We start from the raw sequence: 22,053 nt of genomic DNA on the forward strand, positions 1-22,053 counted from the left end.
CTCGGAAAGATTGAAGGCAGGAGGAGAAGGGGACGACAGAGGATGAGATGGTTGGATGACATCACCAACTCAATGGACATGGGTTTGGGTAGACTCCAGCAGTTGGTGATGGACAGGGAGGCCTGGTGTGCTGTAGTCCATACGGTCGCAAAGATTGGACACAACTGAGCGACTGAACTGAACTGATACTTCAGAGGGTATGTACTCAATAAATGTGAAAGAAAGAAAGGAAGCAAAGTTGCTCAGTCGTGTCCGACTCTTTGCAACCCCGTGGACTGTAGCCCACCAGGCTCCTCCAGCCATGGGGTTCTCCAGGCAAGAATACTGGAGCGGGTTGCCATCTCCTTCTCCAGGGGATCTTCCTGACCCAGGGATCGAACCCAGGTCTCCCGCATTGCAGGCAGACGCTTTAACCTCTGAGCCACCAGGGAAGCCCAATACATGTGAACTGAACATTAAATCTAAAGGAATTACCTCTTACTATGTGCCAGGTGCTTAGTATGCCTTATTTTGGTATATCTTTACCAGATTATCCAGAGTTACATCTGAGGAAACCAGAAGCTCAGACAGGGAAAGTGGCTTGACTAATAACCCAGCTGGTCAGCAGCTAAACCCTGATGGGCCTCAGGACTACCTGAGTTGAGATGCTGGCCTCAGGCCCATCACCTGTCTGTACAGGGTCTCTTGAAGTTCATGCCCCAGTAGAACAGAGGCCAGACCAAGGTCACACTAAAATCCTTTGGCATCAAAGAGTACTGTCTCCCCGCTCCACCTTTCCCTGAAGACTCCCATCTTCATCTGGCTGACAGTTCATACCAGTTAAATCCAGGGCTAGCTCCTCACTCTGAAATGTGCCGGACACTGGACCATGGGGAGGGGTGCCCCATTGATTTAGTATCTTTCCTTTCCCCAACCCTGCTTTTGATTCAGTTCTTTTTCTCAGAGAAGTTCGCTCTGCATGGTCCGCTCCCCATTTCCAACTGATGCGGTCTCCAAACTCTTAACACCACTTTTCAGATGAGTGGTATACCACCGCCCCCCAACCAAAGACCCTCCTGTGCCCCCGTCCCAGCAAAGTGGTCCAAATGTCCCTTTTCCTGCTGCCCATCCAGTGATGGGGCTGTCTGGTCTCTCTTCACTCCGTTCCTCTTCCTTGATCCCTCCCCAACCCACCTGCCCTCACTCAACAGTGTCCTGCTCCAAAGCTCACCTCTCCTCTCCTGTGCGGTGCACAGCGATCTAGCGCTTCACAGGCCCCGCCCCGCCCCGCCCCGCCCCGCCCCGCCCCAGCACAACTGCCAATCGAGTCCCTCAGCTCTGCCTCCCCACCCCCGCACACACAGTGGTCCGTTCCGACAGGTCCGCTCCCCCTCCTTCACACACCCAGTGGTCCGGCCCCTAGACTCGCTGAGGACCGTGAGGCGAGAGGAAGGCAGCGATGGCAGTGGCAGGCCGGGAGCTGGAGCGGGGCCGGGCGCGCTTCGTCTACGTGACCCGCTTCGGCTCGCACCAGTGTGGCGGCGTCCTTCCGCTGGGCGGCCGCAGGGCTCAGGGCTCGAGGAACGCCGGGCTCAAGGACGGCCACAGCCAGGAGAAGCCGCGGGCGGCAGCGCCGGGGAATCCAGGTGCTGGGGCGCTGCCCCTTGGCTTCCGGCCCGGGGCCCTCGCGGCCTCCTCCCTCGCGCCGGCGTCGAGGGAGCCCGAGCAGGCGCAGGCCAGCGGCGCGTGCCGGCGGCGCGGCTGGCGGGCGGGCGGGGCCTGCGGGTCAGCTGACCTCTCCATCCGTTTTAGCAGCCATCTTGCCAGGGGCTCGAGTTGTTTGAACGGTCGGCTTCTCAGTCTCTTCCCCGCCGCCACACCCCCACCGCCGCCGCCACACCCCCGCCGCCCCTCCGTGGGCGGCTCCGCGTTCGTCGCTTTGCTTAGCGGCTGTTAGGCTACAGGCAGTGGGCCACTCACCATGGACGGCCCTCCTGTCGGTCTGGGGATGGAGAGACGAGGCCGAACTGCGCTTCAGGGTTGCCCCGAGCAGCCGCAGAAGTGCAATGAAGGTCATTTGAGATAAGCCTGAGATCCGAATCCGAGAGAGGAGGCTGTTGGAAGGAGCCTTTCAGGATGATGGGGACCTTGGCCTAAGTGTCCGTATTCCTTTTAGGACTCATTGACTTTAGGAGTTAGCCGAAGGAGAACCGACATCTTTAAAATGCTGTCTCTTCCTCCTTGAAAGCAGAGGAGAGGATGGATGTCTTTATGTTTTCATTCTACCTGACTTCCCTCATAGCTCAGTTGGTAAAGCAGGAGACCCGGGTTGGATTCCTGGTTCGGGGAGATCCCCCGGAGAAGAAAAAGGCTACCCACTCCAGTATTCTTGGGCTTCCCTTGTGGTTCAGCGGGTAAAGAATCCGCCTGCAATGCAGAAGACCTGGATTTGATCCCTGGGTTGGGAAGATCCCCTGGAGAAGGGAAAGGCTACCCTCTCCGGTATGCTGGCCTGGAGAATTCTATGGCCTATATAGTCCATGGGGTTACAAAGAATTAGACGTGATTGGGCAACTTACTCTTCACTTTGTGTCCTTCAGGAATGTTTTATATTCAAACGTTTTTTCTTTAGGTTTTTCATATATCTTGTTATATTTATTCCTAGGTTTTTGGCCTTATATTCGGTCGTGAATGCGATTTCCTCTTCCATAATGTCCTCTGAATGTTCATTATTTGTGTATATAAGGCCTCTTGATTAAAAAACTTTTGAGGAGAGTTGAGAGTTGAGAGTATACCACCATAGTCAGAATCTAGAACATGCGCATCCCCTCAGAAAGTCCTGCCTCTCTTTTGAGAGCCCATCCCTTTACCTGTACTTAAAAAAATCAATAGTTTATTGAGATATAACTCACAATCGACTGAGTTTGCTCAAAGTCTGTAATTCAGTGAGTTTTAAATCACAGTCGACTGAGTTTGCTGAAAGTCTGTAATTCAATGATTTTTAAAAATGGTGTGCTACCATCATCACAGTCAATTTAGAACATTTTTATTACCTCCCCCCACACAAACCCTGTACCGTTTAGCAGTCACTCACCGTTTCCTCCCACTGCACCTAACCCCAGCCCCAAGCGAGCACTCAGCTATTTACTGCCGCCGCAGATTTACCCATTCCGGGCATTTTGAATATATGAAATCATGCAGTACGGGCACTTTTGTGATTTGCTTCTTTCAAGTAATCTATTGATTTTAATTGATTTTTAATTTTTTGGTTGGACCGTGTCTGTTGCTACACACAGGCTTTCACTGGTTGCAGAGAGTGGAGACCACTCTTCTTTGCAGTGTGCGGGCTTCTCATTGAGGTGCCTTCTCTTGAAAGCACAGGCTCTAGGCACTCAGGCTTCAGGAGCTGTGGTGCAGGGGCTTAGTTGCTGCTTAGCATGTGGAACCTTCCCGGATCAGGGGTCAAATCCCTGCACTGGCAGGTGGATTCCTATCCACTGTAACACCAAGGAAGTCCCTAGCGTGTTGATTTTTGTATGTTAATTTTTGATCCAAGTACTTCACTTTTATTATCTGTATTAGTTTTATCATTAATGCTCATGATTTTCTGGGTATGCTATTATATTATTTGTAAATAGATATAACTTTATTTTTAATCTATTTTTATACCTGCAGTTGATTATTAAATTATTGTTTAATTGCTCTGGCTGATACCATAAATAGAATGTTGAATAGTAGTAGGGATAGTGAGTATCCTTGTCTTGTTCCTGGTCTTAGGAGAAATGCTTCTAGTTTTTCCCCATTAAATGAAACATTGTCTTTAAGACTAAGACCTGTATGTTTAAAACATTAAAATGTATTCTTCAGTTTTTATTTTCTTTATTGTTTTTACCAGGAATGAATGTTGAATTTTGGCGAAGACTTTCTTAGATTTTTGGAGATAATATTTTTTCCTTCGACTTATTAATATGATATGTGATTTCCTAAGATTGAACCAACTTTGTCTTCCTGAAATAAATCCCACTTGGTTATAATGTATTTTTTTTCTTAATATGATGTTGGATTCTGTTTGCTAGTAATTTGTTTAGGATTTTTGGTTTGGAATTTGAGATAGTTTCTCGATTTCATTTGGTTTAGTTAGGTATCATAGTTAAACTTAGTTCATAAAAGGAATTAGGAAGTTTCCCTTTCTTTCCAGTGCTCTGGAATAGTTTATAGAGCACTGAGATTATTTGGTATTTGAAGATTTGGTAGAATTGTTTTGTAAAAACATCTAGGTCTAGTTTTTATGGGATAATTCCTTAATAATTTTCTCTGTATCTTCTATGGAAATCGATCTCTTTACATTTTCTAATTGGATTTATTTAGATTTATATTTCTAATTGGCCATTTCTAATTGGCCAGTTTTGCTAATCTGTATTTTTCTAGGAAATTGTTGATTTCGTTGTTTAATTCTTTGCATAGAGGTCTGCTCAGTAGCGTCTTTTTGATTTTTAAAAATTCTTTGTGTTTCAGTGGTTAGTTCCCTCTTTTCATTTTTTGATGTATATGCTTTTTTTTCTTGATCAAGTTCACCAGTGTTTTATTTTGTTAATTTTTTAAAACAGAGAATTTTGATTTGTTAATTAGGTATTTTATTTTTCTAATTTCTTTCTCAATAATGAATAAAGATGAATAAAGATAAAACTTCATTATTTACTTATGTGTACTTTCTTTTGGTTTACTTTGTCCTTATGCTTTTGTTTTGAGCAAAAATTTTAATTTTTCCTTCCTTTTTGTCAATAAAAGTATTTAGCACCTGAGTTTTCTTTCTAACTACTACTTTAAATCCCATAGATTCTAGTAAATGGGCTTCCCTTGTAGTTCAGTTGATAAAGAATCTGTGTGCAATGCAGGAGACCTGGGTTCAATTCCTGGGTTGGGAAAATCCCTTGGAAAAGGAAATGGCAACCCACTCCGGTATTCTTGCCTGGAGAATCCCATGGACAGAGGAGCCTGGCAGGCTACAGTCTATGGGGTTGCAAGAATTGGACATGACTTAGCCACAACCAGACTTCCTATATGATAGGGATTAATTACTGCTTTAAATCCCATAGATTCTAATATATAATGTTTTTATTGTCACTTAAAAAATTTTTTCATTTTTGTAATTTCAGTTTGTATTACCACTTTCACTCTAGAGTTGCTTAATAAATTTGATTTTTTAAAAGTTTCCAGGACTTATTCTTTTTTTCTTTCTTTCTTTTCTCCTAGTAAGCTCTAGTCTTACTGCGTTGTGATCAGAATGTTGTTTGTAATGTCTCCACTTTATGAATGTTATTGATGTTTATTTTGTGACCCAATTCATGAACTCTGCTTTTGGTTCTTTTTCTCCTTCAAAAACCAAGAGAGAGGACTGTCCTTTTAAATTGTGTTTATCCCTTTAAATTCATGCTTGCCTCTTTAACCAAATCAGTTCCATTAAATTGCAGGCTTTTGGTCCTTTATGCGGTGTCTGGCCTTTTAAATCACACACTGAAATTCTTTCCTGTAGTCTGTGCTATGATCTGCCTGGTTATCTTCTGTAATAGTATTTTGAGATTTAGGGTGGATTTCATCTTTCTGTTTGCTCCAGCTCTTCTGTGGGCACCTTTTCTAGTGTCCCTCCTTTCTCTTCACTGTTGGCCACAAAGCCTTGCTTAGGTAAGGTTTAAACAAATAGGATCATAGTGCTGTGATTTAATGCTTTTTCTCATTTTACTTATATTAATTTTGTATTTTCAGCATTCTCTCTCTTCAAGTAATGCTGGGGTATGGTTTTGTGAAGAGTTCTTGTCAAGTTTTTTGGGGAGAAATTTTGGCATGTTTATTATTACACCCTGTCTCTCTCTCCCCTCCCCCTGCTGTTGACTGTAGCCACCTAGAAGTTCTACACTGAAAGGTTCTGAACAAGAGAAATAGTAGGAACAGGTTTACTTATTTCATGCTGTGTAGAGGAGAGTTGGAGGCAGGCAAGACTAAAGCCCAAGTTGAAAAATACATGAATATTTTGTTTGCTGTCCTTTTTTCAGGACTCATTTTACTTTGCTAATTTAATTTACCTAAATTAATTTAGATAATTTAGAAATATAAAACTCTACTGTATGTAACTTGATTGACTCCTGAGCATCAGCTGTGGTCAGAAACCTTCAGAGATTCTCCATCAGGGGCACTATTTTAGACTTTATATCCCTCCAAAGGTCCCATTGTTAAAAGGTGCTCAGGTTTTTTGTTTTGGAGTTTTATTTTTTGGCCCCTGAACTGGTGATCTAAAAAATTAGGAATAGTGTAAGACATTTTAGCATTAAGTTTCAAGTTCCTTTGACCAATAGAAACAGACAAAAGACTCATTCTAGGAATTAGGAGTATGGTGGTGGTGGTGAGCTCTTCAACTTTAAAAAGGAGAGAGCAGGAAGAGAGGAAGGAATGAAATGGATCCAGGATTGCATTAGCACCAGCAGATCAGAGAGACAGACAGTCCAGCACTAAGACAGCAGATGAGAAATGAAGAACGTTGAAAAGCAGATGCAGAAGCTCATGGGAGAAGGGAAAGCACGCATGAATTGGTACTGGAGATCCCCACATAAGTTAGGGAGAAATGACAGGATGGCAAAGAGCTGAGAGTTTGAAACCAACTCTCTGCTCTTGTAACTGTTTTGTGCTGAGCTAGAATGGCTTTCCTCTAGTTGGCTGCCCTGCTAGGGTAGGAGATGACAGTGATTTGGTTTTGTTTTAACTTTGGTTCTGAAATTTTGAAATTGTTTGCCATTCCTTTGTGGCAGGAATGACATGATCAGAGCTGGGGGAAAGATAACTGGGAGTGAGTGAGAGAACTGGGAGAGATTGGAAGCCAGGGACCAGTTCTGAGGCAGTGAAAAAGTGGGAGTATAAAAGGCCTGAACTGAGACAGGAGCAGTGGAGGTGGAGTGAGCAGGACTGATGACTGAAAGGGAAAAGAAGGAGGGAAAAGGCCAAGTCTGAAGTTGCCGTGCTGTGTAGCTGGGGGGATGATCAAGCCATTATCTTTGGTGACCACTCTGCTGTGCTTTTGAAACCAAGAATAGTGTCAAGGGAAGGAGGTAGACTCATATTTCAGTCAAGCCAGAGAGTGCTTAAGTGTTTAAGTCTTACTCATTCTTGGGTGTGTTTAACATTAACATTAAGTGGGCATTCATTGAATACTTACCGCCGGGCTGTCTGTAAGGAACAAAGGTAAATGATTACTCAGTAACGTTTATTTACCATCTGCCATATTGTAGACACTAGGTCCGGTGCTAGTGACATGGATGGCTCAGGCAAATGTTTTCCTCTCGAGGGACTTTTACACGAATAATGGAAACACAAGCTAGCAGGCAGCAGTGCTGTGAGAGACATCTTGGAGAGTCTTTGACAGTTCAGGAAAATGGAGACATACAAACAAGAAATCAAGGTATATGAATGGAGAAGTTGTGAGTGGGTTGGTAGGTATCTTCCAGGGCATTGACTTTGAAGGCAGAAAGCCATAATCTTGGTTGTTTCAGTTATTAGCAGTGTAATATTGGCTAAGTTAGTTAACTGTTCTGATGTTCAGTTTCTTTTTCTATAAAATCAGGATAATAGTTCCTACCTCAGTGAGTCACTGTGAAGACTGAGTGCAGTAATGCATGCAAAATGCACACAGAGCAAAGGGTTTGGCATAGAGAGTAACACGCCAGCAATGTTGGCACACTCGGCAGAAGCGGCCTGAGGAAAGAGAGGGTGATTGTCCCAGGGTCTGGACACTAAATATTTATTGAATGAGTGAGAAATAAGTTTTGTGCCACGTTGTGGAATGCCTTGGAGACTCATTTTATGATTACTGCAGATTTTTGAAGGGTGGAGTCGAGTTTTCAGAAACACATAGGCTTCCCTGTGGCTCAGATGGTTAAGAATCTACATGCAGTGGGGGAGACCTGAGTTTGATCCCTGGGTCAGGAGGAGCCCCTAGAGATGGGAATGTCTACGCTCTCTGCTATTCTTGCCTGGAGAATTCCACAGTCAGAGGAGCCTGGTGGGATACAGTCCATGGGGTCTCAAAGAGTTGGACACGACTGGGGACACACACACACACACATATACTTCTGAAAGATAAACTTATAAGCTGCTGCTGCTGCCAAGTCGCTTCATTCTTGTCCGACTCTGTGCAACCCCATAGACGGCAGCCCACCAGGCTCCTCTGTCCCTGGGATTCTCCAGGCAAGAATATTGGAGTGGGTTGCCATTTCCTTCTCCAGTGCATGCACGCATGCTAAGTTGCTTCAGCCGTGTCTGACTCTGTGCGACCCTATGAACAGCAGCTCACCAGGCTCCTCTGTCCATGGAATTTTCCAGGCAAGAGTACTGGAGTGGGGTGCCATTTCCTCCTCCAGGGGATCTTCCTGATGCAGGAATCAAACCTGTGTCTCCTCTGTCTCCTGCATTGGCAGGTGAATTTTTTTACCACTGTGCCACTTGGGAAACCCCTTAGAAATCCAGGGGCTGGCAAGTCAGTAACTCTTCTTCATGTTTCAGTCAAGACTCATAAGTCAAGCTGGTTCTATATTATCCAGAACTTGGGAGATACAACCATAATTTATATAGCAGAGCTTCCCTGGTAGCTCAACTGGTAAAGAATCTGCCTGCAATGTGGGAGACCTGGGTTCAATGCCTGGGTTGGGAAGATCCCCTAGAAAAGGGAAAGGCTACCCATTCCAGTATTCTGGCCTGGAGAATTCCATGGACCCTGTAGTCCATGGAGTCTCAAAGAGTCGGACCCAACTGACTTTCACTTATATATAGTAGAGGATGATGAATGCTGTTGTGGAGGTACAAATAAATGCTGTGGAGGTGGTGAATAATTGGGGGATGAAGGAATTAAGGAAAGCTTCTTGGTGGTGGATGTGGTGCCATGAGATTTAAGCATGTTCCTGAGATAGTAGGGGATTATAGGTGGGAAAAACATGTAACCAAAATACCATAAGGATCAGTGATGGATAATGATTAGGGAAGGAGGAAAATATATTTAGAGTGAATCAGAGTGTTTGCAAAGAGTAGAGACAGATTTGAAGCATAAGTTGGGATAAAATCTAGGTATACAGTGGAGCTATAGCCTCAGTAAAGTGCCCAAAATAAGTAGAAGAAATGATTTTGCCTTTTTTTCTTTTTCTCTTCTCTATGCTCCTTGACATATTTTATATTTCTAACTAATACAGATAGATATGAGGGTGCCTATCTTGACCTCAAGGAGTACATATATCTAGGTTAGGTAAGACTTACAAACAGAAAGTGTTTGGAAATGAGACGAGTACAGTATTCCAAAGGTTGTAGGTGCTTAGAAGGAAGGATACACGTGGGTATATGAAGAGCAGAGTTTCCAAACAAGTTATTTTCCTATGTTATATCTGTACTATCATTTACTTAATATATTTATTTAAATAGGTGTATTTTCCCCTCCCAACTGAATTTCTTTTTAGAACACTTTACATCATTACCTCAGTGGAAAGTATGTATCATTTTCCATAAATAGAAATTAACCAAAAACAATATAATAAAGGGAAAACAATATTATTAAATTCTAGCCAAATAGGTTGTCTTCTGAAAGTTGCTGCAGTCATAAAGAGAGATGAGCAAGTCTTAGAAAAGTTTAACTGACATACTAGTTCCAAACTCTGACCTTCTCCTTGGTATAATCAGAAGATTAGGAAAGAATTAAAAGAGAATGAGTTTCTCTTCATGTGAGGTCATGTTCATCAGTGCTGTATCTGTGCCCCGCTCAGGATCAGTGGTCTGTTCTTCACAAATGGGGCGTGCCAGTTTAGAACATACTCTGTTTCACTCAACAAATGGAATATTTCAGTTCAGTTCAGTCACTCAGTCGTGTCCGACTCTTTAAGACCCCATGAATTGCAGCACGCCAGGCCTCCCTGTCCATCACCAACTCCCAGAACTCACTCAGACTCACGTCCATTGAGTCAGTGGTGCCATCCAGCCATCTCATCCTCGGTCGTCCCCTTCTCCTCCTGCCCCCAATCCCTCCCAGCATCAGAGTCTTTTCCAATGAGTCAACTCTGCATGAGGTGGCCACAGTACTGGAGTTTCAGCTTTAGCATCATTCCTTCCAAAGAAATCCCAGGGCTGATCTTCAGAATGGACTGGTTGGATCTCCTTGCAGTCCAAGGGACTCTCAGGACTCTTCTCCAACACCACAGTTCAAAAGCATCAATTTTTCAGTGCCAGCTTTCTTGACAGCCCAAGTCTCACATCCATACATGACCTCAAGAAAAACCATAGCCTTGACTAGGCGGACCTTAGTCGGCAAAGTAATATCTCTGCTTTTGAATATAGTATCTAGGTTGGTCATAACTTTTCTTCCAAGGAGTAAGCGTCTTTTAATTTCATGGCTGCAGTCACCATCTGCAGTGATTTTGGAGCCCCCAAAAATAAAGTCTGACACTGTTTCCACTGTTTCCCCATCTATTTCCCATGAAGTGATGGGACTGGATGCCATGATCTTCGTTTTCTGAATGTTGAACTTGAAGCCAACTTTTTCACTCTCCTCTTTCACTTTCATCAAGAGGCTTTTTAGTTCCTCTTCACTTTCTGCCATAAGGGTGGTGTCATCTGCATATCTGAGGTTATTGATATTTCTCCCAGAAATCTTGATTCCAGCTTGTGTATCTTCCAGTCCAGCGTTTCTCATGATGTACTCTGCATGTAAGTTAAATAAAATAAGCAGGGTGACAATATACAGCCTTGACGGACTCCTTTTCCTATTTGGAACCAGTCTGTTGTTCCATGTCCACTTCTAACTGTTGCTTCCTGACCTGCATACAGATTTCTCAAGAGGCAGGTCACGTGGTCTGGTATTCCCATCTCTCTCAGAATTTTCCACAGTTTACTGTGATCCACACAGTCAAAAGCTTTGGCATAGTCAATAACGCAGAAATAGATGTTTTTCTGGAACTCTCTTGCTTTTTCCATGATCCAGAGGATGTTGGCAATTTGATCTCTGGCTCCTCTGCCTTTTCTAAAACCAGCTTGAACATCAGGGAGTTCACAGTTCACGTATTGCTGAAGCCTGGCTTGGAGAATTTTGAGCATGACTTTACTAGCATGTGAGATGAGTGCAACTGTGTGGTACTTTTGAGCATTCTTTGGCATTGCCTTTCTTTGGAATTGGAATCAAAACTGACCTTTTCCAGTCCTGTGGCCACTGATGAGTTTTCCAAACATGCTGGCATATTGAGTGCAGCACTTTCACAGCATCATCTTTCAGGATTTGAAACAGCTCCACTGGAATTCCATCACCTCCACTAGCTTTGTTCGTAGTGATGCTTTCTAAGGCCCACTTGACTTCATGTTCCAGGATGTCTGGCTCTAGATTAGTGATCAGACCATCATGATTATCTGGGTTGTGAAGATCTTTTTTGTACAGTTCTTCCGTGTATTCTTGCCACCTCTTCTTAATATCTTCTGCTTCTGTTAGGTCCAGACCATTTCTGTCCTTTATCGAGCCCATCTTTGCATGAAATGTTCCCTTGGTATCTCTAAATTTCTTGAAGAGATCTCTAGTCTTTCCCATTCTGTTGTTTTCCTCTATTTCTTTGCATTGATCGCTGAAGAAGGCTTTCTTATCTCTTCTTGCTATTCTTTGGAACTCTGCATTCAGATGCTTATATCTTTCCTTTTCTCCTTTGCTTTTCACCTCTCTTCTTTTCACAGCTATTTGTAAGGCCTCCCCAGACAGCCATTTTGCTTTTTTGCATTTCTTTTCCATGGGGATGGTCTTGATCCCTGTCTCCTATACAATGTCATGAACCTGATTCCATAGTTCATCAGGCACTCTATCTATCAGATCTAGGCCCTTAAATCTATTTCTCACTTCCAGTGTATAATCATAAGGGATTTGATTTAGGTCATACCTGAATGGTCTAGCAGTTTTCCCTACTTTCTTCAATTTGAGTCTGAATTTGGCAATAAGGAGTTCATGATCTGAGCCACAGTCAGCTCCTGGTCTTGTTTTTGTTGTCTGTATAGAGCTTCTCCATCTTTGGCTGCATAGAATATAATCAATCTGATTTCAGTGTTGACCATCTGGTGATGTCCATGTGTAGGGTCTTCTCTTGTGTTGTTGGAAGAGGGTGTTTGCTATGACCAGTGCATTCTCTTGGCAAAACTCTATTAGTCTTTGCCCTGCTTCATTCCACATTCCAAGGCCAAATTTGCCTGTTAGTCCAGGTGTTTCTTGACTTCTACTTTTGCATTACAGTCCTCTCTAATGAAAAGGACATCTTTTTTGGGTGTTAGTTCTAAAAGGTCTTGTAGGTCTTCATAAAACCGTTCAACTTCAACTCTTCAGTGTTACTGGTTGGGGCATAGACTTGTATAACTGTGATATTGAATGGTTTGCCTTGGAAGCGAACAGAGATCATTCTGTCATTTTTGAGATTGCATCCAAGTACTGCATTTTGGACTGTTTTGTTGACTGTGATGGCTGCTCCATTTCTTCTGAGGGATTCCTGCCCGCAGTAGTAGATATAATGGTCATCTGAGTTAAATTCACCCATTCCAGTCCATCTTAGTTCTCTGATTCCTAGAATGTCGACGTTCACCCTTGCCATCTCTTTTTTGACCACTTCCAATTTGCCTTGATTCATGGACCTGACATTCCAGGTTCCTATGCAATATTGCTCTTTACAGCATCGGACCTTGCTTCTATCACCGTCCCATCCACAACTGGGTATTGTTTTTGCTTTGGCTCCATCCCTTCGTTCTTTCTGGAGTTATTTCTCCACTGATCTCCAGTAGCATATTGGGCACCTACTGACCTGGGGAGTTCCTCTTTCAGTATCCTATCATTTTGCCTTTTCATACTGTTCATAGGGTTCTCAAGGCAAGAATACTGAAGTGGTTTGCCATTCCCTTCTCCAGTGGACCACATTCTGTCAGACCTCTCCACCATGACCTGCCCATCTTGGGTTGCCCCGCGGGCATGGCTTAGTTTCATTGAGTTAGACAAGGCTGTGGTCCTAGTGTGATTATACTGACTAGTTTTCTGTGAGTATGGTTTCAGTGTGTCTGCCCTCTGATGCCCTCTTGCAACACCTACCATCTTACTTGGGTTTCTCTTACCTTGGGCATGGGGTATCTCTTCATGGCTGCTCCAGCAAAGCACAGCCGCTGCCTCTTACCTTCGATGAGGGGTATCCTGTGTATCTAATTTCTATACTATTGGACTTCTAATGAATAGAACACATTTCTCAAGTAAACAGCATGATAAATCCTGTGGTGACTGAGCATAGGGTGCTTTGTGGAATCAGAGAAGGCCCTCTGCCCCTCGAATGAGCCGAAGAAGGCCAAATAGAGAGTGGTGGTATGGCAGGAATATGGCGGGGAAATGTTGGGGTACATGTAGGGTGTTGCCGCCAAAAGAACAAACATAAACACTTTCAGGGAACACATGCTCATTGTGCTATGGTTTTGTCTTTGGGTACACAAACCCTTAGGCTTTCTTCTCACAGTTAATGTTTGGGAAGGCAGTATGGCTTATTGAGTAGAGTCAGGAAGCTTATCACTCTGACAAACCTTCATTAGAATCTGCTGTGTGTCTGGTAGCATAGACAGATGAATGCTGCACACAGGGACTCTGCCCCACCAGAAGGTCATAGCGTGGAGAAGGAAAGAGTGTAAGTATATGCTGCTGTGCTGAATACCTTGAGCAGAATGTTTCTGGAAGCAAGGGCTGTGGGTGTTTGAGGAGAGAGGCTGTAGAAAGGTGGTGACGTATGAGCTGAGTTTTGAAAGCAGGTAGATATTTGCCTCACAGGTGTGTGTGTGAGAGAGAGAGTGCGTGAGCAAGCAAGAGAGCGCAAGCCTGGGGCATTTGCCTCACAGGTGTGTGTGTATGTGTGTGTGTGTGTGTGTGTGTGTGTGAGAGAGAGAGAGAGAGAGAGAGAGAGAGAGAGGGCATGCCTAGGGCAAGATGTGGTTTTCTGGTATTTGTTTGCCCTGTTGCTAACCTTTCTGGGGCTCACCTTTCAAATTGGAAAAGGAAGGAGATCTAGACACCATTAGATAGTTTACCCTTAGTTTTCTTGTTTTATTTTTTTCCAGTATAGTATTAGTTAATTGGCAAACTGCTATCATCTAGTCATCTGAAATATATCAACAAGTGTAAAAATCCCCAAAGAAAGCTTGAGACATTTATAGTGGTTAATTATCGGGATTATGAATTCTTTAAAGTGTGTGCTGACTTGATATTTTACCTTGTTTCTCTCTCTCTCTGTTTTTTTAAAAATTAGGTTTAACCCAGAAGAATTTAGCTAAAGAGTTTGACTTCCCCATACCTTTGAGTGAAACTTCCAAAATAATGAAGAAGAAGAACAAAAAGGTATATTTTTGCACAGGGGAATGAGTGATATTTTAAATTTTAGATTAACCTGTTTAAATACAAATGTGTGAAGAAACTCAAGACATTGAAAATAGTTCCATCTTTTGAAAAATTTAGTTTACTGAAATGAGAAAACTAGAATTAATGATCAGAAGTGAAACTGGGTTTGAAAATATTTATTAACCATGAAGAATATTCCTTCCTGTGTTTGAAGATATAAAATATATTTTAATCAAAGTATAACTGCGAGCTTTTTCAAAGCATGAAAATACATATTCTATAGAATATAACATGGATTTCACAGGAAAGTACAAGATATCTCTGTTGTTGTCCCAGTGCTCCTTTAAGAACAAGGGATATACACTGTTTCTAGCAGGAAATCTGACAAGCAAGGACTTTTATGCTGAACCCTTTTCTTGTCTAGTTGTCCACATGTCAGTGTTCTAAACATGTTCAAGATCAGTTATTCTACTAATCTTTGTTTACCACCATATATTTTACACTTCATTTTAAAGAAATCATTAGTTGATAATGACATATAAATTATATTATTTCTGAGTTTTAAGTTTGTTTGATTTCTAATCCACATATGGTATAGAATAGCATTCAGAGTGACTAACTCTTTCAGCAAGTGTATTTTGAGTGAGCATTTAATCTTTCCAGTATACTGAGAAGTTTTTCTTCCAAGAACTAATTCCTCTTGGACAATAGCCAATGTTTACCTATAACTACTGTGGGCCAGACACTAGGTGTAAATGCTTTATGTATATTTTTCATGATTTCTAATAATCCAGTGTATGAAGTTACTCCTAGATGAGATTAAAACACTTGCCTGATATTAAGCAACTGGTTAACTGGTTAAGCTAGAATTTGAGCCTGGATTTCTCTGTTTGCTTCTCTGGTCTCCATTCTTCCTATTCTAGTATATTCATGCTCTCTAGTAAGTTCGCTTTGGTATGTCCTAGGAGAAATGTTTAATTATTAACTAGAATAAAGTACACTAAACAATCATATCATGGCCCAATGGTTTACACATAGGAATAGAAATTTATTATTTTTCAGTTCAGTTCAGTTCAGTTCAGTCGCTCAGTCGTGTCCGACTCTTTGAGACCCCATGAATCTCAGCACGCCAGGCCTCCCTGTCCATCACCATCTCCCGGAGTTCACTCAGACTCACATCCATCGAGTCCATGATGCCATCCAGCCATCTCATCCTGCGTCTTCCCCTTCTCCCCCTGCCCCCAATCCCCCCCAGCATCAGAGTATTTTGCAATGAGTCAACTCTTCGCATGAGGTTTCCTAAGTACTAGAGTTTCAGCTTTAGCATCATTCCTTCCATCCCAGGGTTGATCTCCTTCAGAATGGACTGGTTGGATCTCCTTGCAGTTCAAGGGACCCTCAAGAGTCTTCTCCAACACCACAGTTCAAAAGCATCAATTCTTCGGCGCTCAGCCTTCTTCACAGTCCAACTCTCACATCCATACATGACCACAGGAAAAACCATAGCCTTGACTAGGTGGACCTTAGTCGGCAAAGTAATGTCTCTGCTTTTGAATGTACAATCTAGGTTGGTCATAATTTTTCTTCCAAGGAGTAAGTGTCTTTTAATTTCATGGCTGCAGTCACCATCTGCAGTGATTTTGGAGCACCCCAAAATAAAGTCTGACACTGTTGCTACTGTTTCTCCATCTATTTCCCATGAAGTGATGGGACCAGATGCCATGATCTTTCTTTTCTGAATGTTGAGCTTTAAGCCAACTTTTTCACTCTCCACTTTCACTTTCTGCCATAAGGGTGGTGTCATCTGCATATCTGAGGTTATTGATATTTCTCCCAGCAATCTTGATTCCAGCTTGTGTTTCTTCCAGTCCAGCATTTCTCATGATGTACTCTGCATATAAGTTAAATAAGCAGGGTGGCAATATACAGCCTTGACGGACTCCTTTTCCTATTTGGAACCAGTCTGTTGTTCCATGTCCACTTCTAACTGTTGCTTCCTGACCTGCATACAGATTTCTCAAGAGGCAGGTCAGGTGGTCTGGCATTCCCATCTCTCTCAGAATTTTCCACAGTTTACTGTGATCCACACAGTCAAAGTCTTTGGCATAGTCAATAAAGCAGAAATAGATGTTTTTCTGGAACTCTCTTGCTGTTTCCATGATCCAGCAGATGTTGGCAATTTGATCTCTGGCTCCTCTGCCTTTTCTAAAACCAGCTCGAACATCAGGAGGTTCACGGTTCATGTACTGCTGAAGCCTGGCTTGGAGAATTTTGAGCATGACTTTACTAGCATGTGAGATGAGTGCAATTGTGTGGTAGTTTGAGCATTTTTTGGCATTGCCTTTCTTTGGAATTGGAATGAAAACTGACCTTTTCCAGTCGTGTGGCCACTGCTGAGTTTTCCAAACTTGCTGGCATATTGAGTGCAGCACTTTCACAGCATCATCTTTCAGGATTTGAAACAGCTCCACTGGAATTCCATCACCTCCACTAGCTTTGTTCGTAGTGATGCTTTTTAAGGCCCACTTGACTTCACATTCCAAGATGTCTGGTTCTAGATTAGTGATCACATCATCATGATTATCTGGGTCGTGAAGATCTTTTTTGTACGGTTCTTCCGTGTATTCTTGCCACCTCTTCTTAATATCTTCTGCTTCTGTTAGGTCCAGACCATTTCTGTCCTTTATCGAGCCCATCTTTGCATGAAATGTTCCCTTGGTATCTCTAAATTTCTTGAAGAGATCTCTAGTCTTTCCCATTCTGTTGTTTTCCTCTATTTCTTTGCATTGATCGCTGAAGAAGGCTTTCTTATCTCTTCTTGCTATTCTTTGGAACTCTGCATTCAGATGCTTATATCTTTCCTTTTCTCCTTTGCTTTTCACCTCTCTTCTTTTCACAGCTATTTGTAAGGCCTCCCCAGACAGCCATTTTGCTTTTTTGCATTTCTTTTCCATGGGGATGGTCTTGATCCCTGTCTCCTATACAATGTCATGAACCTGATTCCATAGTTCATCAGGCACTCTATCTATCAGATCTAGGCCCTTAAATCTATTTCTCACTTCCAGTGTATAATCATAAGGGATTTGATTTAGGTCATACCTGAATGGTCTAGCAGTTTTCCCTACTTTCTTCAATTTGAGTCTGAATTTGGTAATAAGGAGTTCATGATCTGAGCCACAGTCAGCTCCTGGTCTTGTTTTTGTTGTCTGTATAGAGCTTCTCCATCTTTGGCTGCAAAGAATATAATCAATCTGATTTCGGTGTTGACCATCTGGTGATGTCCATGTGTAGAGTCTTCTCTTGTATTGTTGGAAGAGGGTGTTTGCTATGACCAGTGCATTCTCTTGGCAAAACTCTATTAGTCTTTGCCCTGCTTCATTGCACATTCCAAGGCCAAATTTACCTGTTACTCCAGGTATTTCTTGATTTCCTACTTTTGCATTCCAGTCCCCTATAATGAAAAGGACATCTTTTTTGGGTGTTAGTTCTAAAAGATCTTGTAGGTCTTCATAAAACCATTCAACTTCAGTTTCCTCAGCGTTACTGGTTGGGGCATAGATGTGGATAACTGTGATATTGAATGGTTTGCCTTGGAGATGAACAGAGATCATTCTGTCGTTTTTGAGATTGCATCCAAGTACTGCATTTCGGACTCTTTTATTGACCATGATGGCTACTCCATTTCTTCTCAGGGATTCCTGCCCGCAGTAGTAGATATAATGGTCATCTGAGTTAAATTCACCCATTCCAGTCCATTTGAGTTCACTGATTCCTAGAATGTTGACGTTCACCCTTGCCATCTCTTGTTTGACCACTTCCAATTTGCCTTGATTCATGGACCTGACATTCCAGGTTCCTATGCAATATTGCTCTTTACAGCATCAGACCTTGCTTCTATCACCAGTCCCATCCACAACTGGGTATTGTTTTTGCTTTGACTCCATCCCTTCATTCTTTCTGGAGTTATTTCTCCACTGATCTCTAGTAGCATATTGGGCACCTACTGACCTGGGGAGTTCCTCTTTTGGTATCCTATTATTTTGCCTTTTCCTACTGTTCATCGGGTTCTCAAGGCAAGAATACTGAAGTGGCTTGCCATTCCCTTCTCCAGTGGACCACATTCTGTCAGGCCTCTCTACCATGACCCGCCCGTCTTGGGTTGCCCCGCAGGCGTGGCTTGATTTCATTAAGTTAGAGAAGGCTGTGGTCCTAGTGTGATTAGACTGACTAGTTTTCTGTGAGTATGGTTTCAAAATTGAGTATGTTGAAACCATAAGACTTACTAGACATTGCCTTTCAAAGACCTTGCCTTCATCCAGGAAAGTTTATTTATTTATTATAAATTTCCCTAATTATTTATTTTTAATTTTTTGGCTATGCCATACAGCATGTATGATCTTAGTTCCCCAACCAGGGAACAAACTGCCTCCTGTGGAGTCTTAACCAGTAGACCACCAGGGAAGTTCCCAGAACAGTTAGTTTAAATACTACAGAGAGGAAATACTAGGAAGTTAGAAAAAGATATCAGAAAATTCAGTGAATATGGGAAAGCAATTTTGTTTAATTTTTAGGTCTCTGAGTGCTTTGTAATGATAATATCAAATTGGCATGCACCACTGTTGACTTGGGGCTTCCCTTGTGGCTCAGCTGATAAAGAATCCACCTGCAATGCCAGAGACCTGGGTTTGATCCCTGGGTTGGGGAGATCCCCTGGAGAAGGGAAGGGCTACCCACTCCAGTATTGTGGCCTGGAGAATTCCATGGACTGTATAGTCCGTGGGGTTGCACAGAGTCGGACACGCCTGAGCGACTTTCAGTCGTCCAGTCGACCCTCTCCTAGCTGTCTGCAGCACACTGCAGTCCACAGTCTCTGCTCAGTGCCCCTTAACTGTCCTGTCTTTTGAAGGTTTTAGTATGGAACGGAGTGTACAAAGTCATTTCAAAGATGCTTGAAGAGAATGAGAAATACAGACTTAGGCTGAAATGCCAACAGTTGTCTAGAGAAAGTAAGTAAACACAGTTTTCATTGTATTAAAGAGAGCTGGCTTCTCTAATGCCTTATTTCCCTTGGATCACATTAGACCAGTAGTTTTCCTCATTGTCACATTCAGTGTGTAGCACTGTAGAATCGAGGCTACCATTGTATCACTGTTCATCATAATTAAAAGTACAGCGCATTGTAAAGCACTGAGTGTAGAGTAGCCCACAGGTGTAGGGATGTGTGGAGGACTGCAGAAAGTGAATGTTGACTGAGCTTCCTGAGCCAAGGAAACATGCTTGTCTCTTAAGTCTGAAATATTTTTGTTAAATCTGAATTTGAATAAGTGAGTGAGTGAGTGAGTGAAAGTTGTTCAGTCTTGTCTCTTTGATACTCCATGGATTGTAGCCTGCCAGGCTCCTCTGTCCATGGAATTCTCCAGGTCAGAATACTGGAGTGGGTATCCATTTCCTCCTCCAGGGGATCTTCCCTTCTCCAGGGGATCTTTCCTTCTCCAGGGGATCTTCCCTTTTCCAGGGGATCTTCCCAACCCAGAGATCAAACCCAGGTATCCTGCATTGCAGATGGATTCTTTACTGTCTGAACCTCCAGGAAAACCAGGTCACAAAACTCATCCATACAGATGAAGAAAAGCATTTTAACTGTATTATAGTGTACATTCTGTGTTACTTCATCCAGTCACTTCGTTTTCATGATGCTGCAGTCCAATTTAATGCATTTAGCAAAATCTTCCCTTGAGTTATAGCCTTGATGTCATTATTTCATTCCTGGAAAACAATTCATAAATTAAACCATGTTTAAAACTGCATCAGTTGATGTTGTGGTCAGAGCAAAATTAGATGTAATCTAGTATGTTTATTAAAGTAATTGGAAGTTCTGGATTCTCAAACAGTTAAGCTGAATTTATGTAACAAATAGTGCCACACGAATTGCTTAATCATAAGTGATTTTCTTTCCTTCACGTGCATGTCCTAATACATATATTACCATGCTAAATGTTTCTGTAGGTTTTTAGTATAGTTACTCAGTGACAACTTTTATTTTGACAGTCTATAAATCTGCAGAATTTGATTTTGTGAAAAGTATTTTCATAAGATAATAATTAAAACAGAATGTTGTTAGCAATATAATACTGGAGACTCATTACTGTTCTTGTAATATTGTATTCATAATAGCATAAATTGTTTGCAATAATGGTATTTATACTAATGTTCACATTACTGATACTCTGCTTTGCTTTTCTTTTCCAGTTAAGAAAGAGAATGAGGCAGGAGAGGGAATTAGGAGGAAAAAGCTGTCAGTGGCTTCTGAGGTGACAAGGATGCTTGTATAGGCAGAGAAACGTGCAAAATATCGACATTGTTCTGTTAATCCAGATCCAGTTACTCTAATAAACACACTAGATTACATCTAATTTTGCTCTGGCCATTACCTTGAACTCATTAAATTCTTTTGTGCCTCAGCAGTAGGCCTTCTGAGCCCAGGTGGTTCAGTGGTAAAGAATCCACCTACCAAGCAGGAGATGTGGGTTTGATCCCTAGGTTGGGAAGATCTCCTGAAGAAGGAAATGGCAACCCACTCCAGTATTTCTTGTTTGGATAATCCCATGATCAGTGGGCTATAGTCCATGGGATCACAAAGGAGTCAGACATGACTGAGGGACTAAACAACAGCAGGTCCTCTACTAAACATCAGATGATCTAACGATCTTGTAAGGATTATTTAGCAACTTAAATTGATATGCTGTGTTTTCCAGAAGCCGTATGTTATAAATGAAAAGTATCTTTGTAATTCATTATTTTATTTCAATTTTAAATAAGATTATAGAAGCTAAGAATTATATTTTTTAATGTATTATAATTCTTGTTCCTTAACATATGTTGATTAATGAAAAAACCAGTGCCAGAGACCAACTTGAATTTTCCTTATACTTTATCTTGTTCCTAGATTCAAAAGATAGAAAATGAATCTTCTTGTCATCTTCTGGTAAGAATACACTTAGATAAAAATTAAAAGGTATAGACTTTTCCCTTCGCCTTTACATTCTACCATCTCCAACCTTTAGTGTATACCCATTGCCTAATTTCAGCCTGTTTCCTTTTTCAGACCCAGTGTTTGACCCCTAGAAGGCATTCATTAAATGTTGATTGACATTTAATAAGCTTTATTCAGGCCTCATATTCACAGTGCTGTTGAAACTGCTCTCACCATGGTCCAGCGTTTTTTGTTTTTTCATTTTTGTTCATGTATCTGCTTAGTTCTGTTTTCTTTTTGAACATGCTGTCATATTTAATATTATTTTACTACTATTCCTTCAAAATTTTTTTCTTACTTATAACATTAAAGACTGTGTCATGGTTCTCTTCCTACCTTTCTGACTGTATTTTCTGTGTATCTTTTACTTGTCCTTTCTGCTTCCATCTAATAACAAATGCTGCCCTTGGAGTAATTGTTGGTCCTATTCTCTCTTCATGGGCTTTCTCAGGTGTCACTAGGCAGCGGTAAAGAACCTGTCTGCCAGTGCAGGAGACGTAAGAGACGCAGGTTCAGTCCCTGGGTCAGGAAGATCTCCTGGAGAAGGGCATAGAAACCCACTCCAGCATTCTTGCCTGGAGAATCCCATGGGCAGAGGAGCCTGGCGGTCTACAGTCCCAGGAATGGAACCCAGGTC

The 22,053-nt window shown here is 42.2% G+C and overlaps 1 protein-coding gene across 1 annotated transcript; it reads left to right on the forward strand.

Annotated features, from left to right (window-relative positions):
- Positions 1–1,438: 1,438 nt before the first annotated feature.
- Positions 1,439–20,819, forward strand: C16H5orf47 (chromosome 16 C5orf47 homolog). The gene is made up of 4 exons (XM_069556458.1): positions 1,439–1,931; positions 14,295–14,383; positions 19,290–19,378; positions 20,759–20,819. Exons 1-4 carry the CDS (start codon positions 1,439–1,441, stop codon positions 20,817–20,819), a joined length of 732 nt encoding a protein of 243 aa, XP_069412559.1.
- Positions 20,820–22,053: the final 1,234 nt, after the last annotated feature.

This window comes from Ovis canadensis, chromosome 16, assembly GCF_042477335.2.
Source record: "Ovis canadensis isolate MfBH-ARS-UI-01 breed Bighorn chromosome 16, ARS-UI_OviCan_v2, whole genome shotgun sequence".
Classification (NCBI taxonomy): Eukaryota; Metazoa; Chordata; class Mammalia; order Artiodactyla; family Bovidae; genus Ovis; species Ovis canadensis.

Bases quoted from the DNA above. Each gene is read 5' to 3' on its own strand.
- C16H5orf47 (XM_069556458.1), top strand. From the start codon at position 1,439: ATGGCAGTGGCAGGCCGGGAGCTGGAGCGGGGCCGGGCGCGCTTCGTC. The intron at 1,932-14,294 runs GTTAGGCTACAG...TTTAAAAATTAG, and splicing joins CGTCGCTTTGCTTAGCGGCT to GTTTAACCCAGAAGAATTTA. The intron at 14,384-19,289 runs GTATATTTTTGC...TGTCTTTTGAAG, and splicing joins TGAAGAAGAAGAACAAAAAG to GTTTTAGTATGGAACGGAGT.